The sequence below is a fragment of the Hermetia illucens genome, chromosome 6, assembly GCF_905115235.1.
Source record: "Hermetia illucens chromosome 6, iHerIll2.2.curated.20191125, whole genome shotgun sequence".
NCBI classification, from domain to species: Eukaryota; Metazoa; Arthropoda; class Insecta; order Diptera; family Stratiomyidae; genus Hermetia; species Hermetia illucens.
The window spans coordinates 73,267,514-73,275,063 of NC_051854.1; the positions used below are offsets into that span (position 1 = coordinate 73,267,514).

The 7,550-nt window shown below is 40.6% G+C and overlaps 1 protein-coding gene across 1 annotated transcript; it reads left to right on the top strand.

Annotated features, from left to right (window-relative positions):
• Window positions 1–371: 371 nt before the first annotated feature.
• LOC119660047 (piggyBac transposable element-derived protein 4-like) lies at window positions 372–2,165 on the top strand. Its single transcript, XM_038068425.1, has one exon. The coding sequence runs from the start codon at window positions 372–374 to the stop codon at window positions 2,163–2,165; it is 1,794 nt and encodes a 597-aa protein (XP_037924353.1).
• The last annotated feature ends 5,385 nt before the right edge of the window (window positions 2,166–7,550 follow it).

Below are 7,550 nucleotides of genomic sequence, written 5' to 3' on the forward strand. Positions count from 1 at the left end.
ATTTAGAAAATTGTATTCTAAATTTGAAAATTTAAAATTTGAAGTTTTGATCGTATATGATTCATGAGCGTGACATGAAAGTGCATTATATTCACACGCTCAATGAATCGTATATGATTCATATGAAATTTTATCTTATTGGACGCACTGGCATTGCATTTTATGGTGAAATGCAGTGTTGTTAAATGTAGATAGCGTTTATACCGTTATTCTTTTGTTTGAACACGATTACACATAACATTTGTGCATTTGGGAATTTGTGTTGCATCGATCAGTATTTTAGCAGTTGATCGCAAAGGAACGTCAGTACAGAGATAAAAAGGCGAAAGTACGGGTATTTTGAAGAAAAAGCTGGTTGTGAGAGCTTCAAAATGAGTTCAGGAAAAAAGAAATTGACAGATGAAGAAGTTCGAGAAATGATAGAAGATAGTGATGATGAGGACTTCAGTGACGGAAGTGATGAAGAATTCGTACCGAGTGGAGAAGAGCTGGAAGACTCGGAAATGGAAGATGTCATCGAAGACATCGAATATGATAGAAACTATGTTTGCGAAAGCCAACCAAATGAAAACGATAGGAATCGAGCATCGTCTAGTCCTTCCGAATCAACCGACGAGGAAAGCGATCCTGTAAGAGGAAGCCCACGCCAGCTTCCGTTTGAACAACAAGAAAATTTGATATGGTTAAGTGATGTATTAGCCTTAGGAAGAGAAAACTTTTCTGGCAATCCGGGGGTTCGAAATATTGAAGAAATATTAGACGAAGATCGAAAAGTCAATATTATAAAAATATTTGAATACTTTTTGGATGATAGTCTGATTGAAGAAATGGTTACGCACACAAATAATTACGCCCAGACTTACCAAAATGTTCGAAGCGGACTACACAGCAGAATGAAACGATGGAAACCTGTGGACAAAGGCGATTTGAAAAAATTGTTCGGTATAATTATGTTCATGGGTGTAAAAATATTACCGTCAATAGAACATTATTGGAAGTTAGATATTTTGTACTATTGTCCACTTATGCATTCCATTCAGATGTCATACAACAGGTTCGTGACGATTCTTCGATGTTGGCATTTTGCGGATATGCAGGTAGACAACAGCAACATAACTCATAAAATTGATTCTCTCGTACAAAAACTTGTGGGAAAATTCCGAAGTTTATATGTTCCACCGGAAGTTATCGTTGTAGACGAGTTGATGATTAAATTTTACGGAAGATTACGAATAAAAACGTACAATCCTTCTAAAGCCAGCTCTTATGGTATAAAAGTATATAAGCTCTGTACAGTAAACAGCTATACATGGTCTTACGAAATTTATGCGGGTGCCTCTATTCAGTATGAGGGGCTAGATAAACCTGGAACTGTCGTTGCAAAATTATGCGAGCTACTTCTAGATCAAGGACGAGTACTTATTGCTGACATCTACTATACCAGTGTTCCTTTGGCAAAATACTTAAAAGATCGTAAAACTGATAAAATCTGCGGAACCTTACGAAAAAATCGAGTGGGATTGCCATTGAACGTTACCAAATCGAAACTGAAAAAAGGACAATGTGTCGCTAGACAAAAAGATAACTATATTACCGTGTTGAAGTGGCATGATAAACGTGATGTTCTCATGATATCCACTTGTCATGGGGACGAGATGACCAGCGTGCGTACGAGATTGGGTGAAACATTGAAGCCAAATGCCGTCATCGATTACAACGATGCAAAGAAGGGCATAGATGTAGCAGACCAGCTTTCCCCATATCATTCTCCGTTGCACAAAAGTCTGACTTGGTTCAAAAAAGTTGCTGTTGACTTGCTTTTTAGAGTAGCGGTGGTTAATGCGAGATGCATATACAACGAGTATTCCACCGGGGCTCCACTTACCATGCTAGAAGTCCAGGAGCAAATTATTCGACATCTTCTTGGACCTTCTGCAAACGTAACCACACCAGCTAGGCCTCCCTCCCAAGGGCTGTCGACACATAAGCTAACAGAAATTCCTCGACGAAACAACATGCTTGTGCGAAAACGTTGCACAAATTGCTACACAAAATTACGCAAGGAAGAAATGCCGGCTGCCTCGAAAGCCAAGCAAGTGCATACGGAATGTATTCAGTGCCAGAAAGCTTTTTGTTTAGACTGCTTCAATAACGTTCATTGTTGAATATTTCCTTTATACTTTCCTAATAGAAGTTATTTTTACATTTTTTTCTTTTTCCAAAGGAGTCTGTTATTTACTTTAAAAATAATCCTTAAGAATTTGACTATGCTCTACTTTTATTTCGTATTCGTTTTATTTCTTGTTTATGATGTATAACATTTTTTTAAAAAGTCATTGAATAAAAGTTACATACAAATTACCAAATGTTTTTACATTTTTTAAGACACTACGGCTTCATTAATGTAGCCAAGGTAAAACTTCTATTCTACTTTCTCAAATTCGAATTCTATAAAGTTTCAAACTTAAGGTATATTGTGAATCATATTTGATTCATGAGCGTGCCGCGACAGAGGACCATGAATCATATATGCTTCATTGGACAGTGAACCTGTTAATATTCTCCCGCTTTTGTGTTGTCTTTCGTTTACTTAGTTGGAAAAATATTCGACTGAATTTTCCTTCTATTATCTAACTCAAATATTCTCAAGGGATTTGAAATGGTCTCGGGCAATCTTTTTAATACATGATCTCCAGTAAAAATGATTTTCAGATTTCCTGTGGGAAATCAGCAAATGGTCGTACTTGAACAAGATGTGGATGATTCAGTACGTGTATGCCGGATTCACATATGAGAATTGTGCGAATATTCCAGTTAAATTCTTCACAGCAATTGTAGTAAATGTGAGAATGTGAAGACAGTCATTTCATGTCAGATTTATTGTTTTGGTCCATGTGAAGCAACACATTCGGGTGAATAGTATACTTCCAGAAAACATCTACATATAACGGAGTACAGGATGATGGTGGACGAGCATGTATGAAATCTCGGCATTTTTGCGTATTTTCCTTGAATATCACGTGGTCTTTTTTTACTGTGGTAGGCTTGCCTTTATTTAGCCTCATTGTATCCACATTCACACAGAACCGAATTCCAGGATAATGTAATGTAAACAACACAAGCAAAGCTTGCGTATTGTAATACCATACGTTCAAATAAGGTATCTTATAGAAGCACATATTGGGGTTGATTCTTTTCTGATTATACAATATTTGCTCGGAGCATATTTGTTTTTTTGACAAGGGTGAAAAAATTAATCATTATTCACGTACTACATTAGGTCCCACGTACCTCTTCATCTGTTTATAGACTTTGTAACTTTAATGGGAAATGCGCTGTATATAAAGAACATAGCAAACTTCTTCCTTCCCTGAAGGTAATATGGTTTCTTGCTCTTTCTTGTTGTTTCTACCTTCTTTCTTAAATAACGGATTTCCACACGTTTCTATTCGCCTGCAGATGAGAAATTAATTAACTGTGATTATTTAAGACTTAAGTCTTACATCGTGTTTATTCTGGCGAGTATCTTATCTGGAAAGACTTAAAAAGTGCTCCAAGTTAGTGATAACCATCACAGAAATGCCCTCATCATGTCCCCTATCAAAGTACTAATCATTTTAAAAACGCTTAACTTTTCGGATCTGAAACAAACAGACTCTTCGTGTCAAATTTAATATATTTCATTATATCGGAAGTACATAAATTTCTTGAGAGATCCTCTATCCAAATATTAAATCAACAGCCCTTGAATTTATCAACCATGGACCTGTTTTATGTGCAAGATCCATACCACTAGATGTATCTAAGTAATTTGCGGGTGAAAATGTTAAAAATATATCGCTCTTTGTGCAATCTAATAACTTAATGTTTGGAAACTGGAAAACTGAGACTAAACTTAAAAGACTCCCATCTTAGTATTCGCCCTTTTCAATAACGCAGCGGGATTTTTTCCAAAAAAAAAAATTTTGTCTATCAATTTCAGCCACGTTCTGGGGTGGCCTAGTTAGCCCAGCCTAGGCTGTTGATTATAATTCGATTTGCACAAAACTATAGATTGAAAGATTTTTAGCATCAACCACTATGTCATGGTTTGTGTCGCTAGAACCGCTACATATGTAGAAAACTTTTCACTCTCTCTTAACTGTTATATGCTTCGTAATTCTAGGGCTCTCTCGCTTGCAAACTTGGAATAGTGTAGTCCATCCATAATGAGTTATCGCTCTTGTCAACGTGTGACCTATCTACTGCTACTTTCTCCTTTTCAAGTCCCAAGTCGATGAAATTCTTAATTTGGTATTGATTCGCGCATAGCTTCTGAGCAATCGCGGTTGCTGCTCTTCATATGCTATTCCACATAGTAGCGCAGAGAAGACTTTGGTCTAGAACAGTCTCAAAAAGTTGGTGTTTAAATCGTTACATTTTCAAAAATTTGAGAGAATAACAAAAGCCGAATTAGCTCCGTAAATATGTCCAGCGTCATCAACCTTTTTGGGCCATCAGTAGAAAATGCATCCCCCAGATTAGCTTTTCGATGAACTGATGCTTTTTCCAGTTAAGCAAATAAGAAGAGTGCAATGATCAGCCAGACAGATAACTTTGATTTGTTGTTTGTTTTTCTGTTTATATTCCTAGGCCAATAATACTCTGAGAAAGCAAGTAGAAGGCACGGTCCATTACTCCGCTTTCACCCCTCCAAGAAGTGTAATCAAGGCTGCATGAAGAAAGTGTCCGACAATTGGTAGGATATAGCGCAACAACCACACCTACGCGTCATTGCCCGCGGTTACCTTCCTTTCCTTAGTTGCTGGCGATCCTTCTTTACTGTTCGGGGTCAAGTGCTCTTGAGGCAGCCGACCCGTCATCGTGCATTGAAGTCCCTCCAGTCGTCCAGGCAAGGCAGCATGAAGAACGTCCCCGACAAAAATAAGAAATAACATCGGTGATCAGATGCAACCTAGGCGGACTCTGCTTTGGACCTGAAAATCCTCAGCGCAGCAAGTGACAATTTGCCCCATCATTATGTTGGTCTGATAATACTTTTAGTTTCTCCGGAATGCCCTCCTGCGTAGAGCATTCTAGATACACTCCTTGTTCACGTAATTGAAAGCTTTTTCGATATCGGTGAAGAGCAGGTGCAGCGAAAATCTAAACTCCAAGCACTGTTCCAAAATGATCCGTAAGATGTTCATGTGGTCACTGCAGGAGTATCCGGGGGCGAAAACCAACCTGCTCTCTATCCATCAAGTTTTCAAGATGTTGTTTTATGTGTGTGGGCTGATACCCCCAATTGTTACACTCGAAACCGGCGCCCTTCTTTAGAATAATATTAAAACCCTTCTTCAACCGTCTTGAAAAGTACTCGGATTTTCAACATTTCCGTATGTGTGGACGCAGCAAATTTTCAGTAACAGCAGGTGCGGGAAACCGTCTAGCGCGGCGGCTTTATTCCGTTTGAGTGCGCTGATGCCCGTATATGCATTTTACGGTGACTATCCATTTCATCCGCAAGCAGGGGAACTTCACCGGATGTGATATGGTGAAGTGTCCTTTCAGATATTGAAAGTTACTTGCAATCGTGGATGAGAAATCGACTCTTAATGTCGTCCACAAGACAAATGAAAAATTTGTATACATTGCTTACACGGTATACACTTTTCAAATCATTGTTTTCTGCAGCATCTCCCGCTTCCTCAACAAGTGGAGAGGCAAATTCCGTTTTATCACCACACACACTATAGTGAGGGGCGCGTCACGCCCGTCATCACTCGCAGCTGTCAGTAGAGCCATCAACTCCTTCCTTTCATCGATTCGCTTCCACGATTCTACAGTCGGCCAGATCCTAACACACCTCTTCGTTTCGTAGCGAAGAATCCACTTGGGACTTGGGAAAAGAATATTTTTGATGGCAGCCCAATGCTCATCAATATTCTCAGGCGGGTTACACAGCACATTTGCCTCTGCGGAGCTGGAGCATACAAGCGGTCGATGTTGAACCCCGCGAGAAGTGGAGGACGTAACACGCAAGGAAAGTTAAGTGGCCATCAGGGGATGATCGGCTTTGCGACCGATGTCATCGCCTCTCTTCTTACGCACATCTAGGAGCTAACTCCAAGATCTATTGCTGATTACGAAATGGTTGATCTGATTGCTCGTACGGCGTTAGTCAGTTGAAACCCAACTGACCGTAAGACAAGCTTTGTGCACGGACAATGTGTCACCAATGACAAGCCGGTGGAAGTTGAAGAAATCGAGAAATCGGCCACAATTATCGTTCGGTCGCCAAGATAGCGCTTCTACATCACATGGCCTTTGCATTCAGATCACCCATCACAATCTCGTTTCCCCCAGCCAAAAAAAAGACAGAGAAACAGGCAGTAAACTGATTTTCCAGAAATGTCCGCCAGAGGTATTGCTTCAGGACACCGCGTGAACCTATCGATAATTGTCAGGCTATGAAGCCATGCGAATCTCGCAAGGGTAAACGTCACCGCCTGCTCGACCTGGATGAGGGCAGTTTGTACGTCTCGGGTCATTCCTCCAATGATGTTGATATCGTCATCATAAACCAGTAGTTGAGTGGACTTGAAGAGGATCGTACCCTCGCATTTATCTCAGCATCACGGATCACTTTTTCCAGGGCCAGGTTAAAGAGAGCGTATGATAGGGTGTCCCTTGTCTTAGACCGTTGTTGATGTCGAATCATCTAGAGAGCGATCCTACTGCTTTTGTCTGGGCTCGCACATTGGTCAGGATCAGCCTAGTCAGTCTTACTAATTTCGTCGGGATACCGAATTTTCTCATGGCCGTGGACAGTTTTACCCTAGCTATCCTATCATAGGCGGCTTTGAAGTTGATGAAAAGATGGTGCAACTAATGTCCATATTCTAACAGTTTTTCCATCGCTTGCTGCACGGAGAAAATCTGATCTGTTATTGATTTGCCCAGAGTGAAGCTTCTTTGGTATGGGCCAATGAAGTTCTGAGCATATAGGGCTATCCCGCCTAGCAAGATAGCGGAGAATATCATATAGATGGTACTCAGCAACGTGATACCTCTATAATTGCTGCACTGCGTGATATCCCCCTTTTTATGTATGTGACAGCTAGTGCCTCGTTGCCATTCGTCAGGCATTGATTCGCTGTCTGACACCTTGAGCATTAGTTGATGAACCACTTGGTGTAATTGGTCGCCTCCATATTTAACCAATTCGGCTGTAATTCCATCGGCTCCTGGCGACTTATGATTTTTTAGCCGATGAATTGCACGGACTGTTTCTCCTAAACTTGGTGGTGGCAGTATTTGTCCGTCGTCTTCAGATGGCGGGACCTCCAACTCGCCGATGTTCTGGTTGTTCAGTAGCTCATCAAAGTACTCAACCCATCGCTCCAATATGGCCATTCTGTCGGAAATCAGATTTCCCTCTTTGTCTCGGCGGGATGAGCATCTAGGTGTATAAGGTTTCATCCTGCGGACTTGTTGGTAAAACTTCCGCGCCTGGTGCGGTCGCTCCCTGTACTTTTCTAGTTCACAGACTTGCTGGTTCTCCCAGG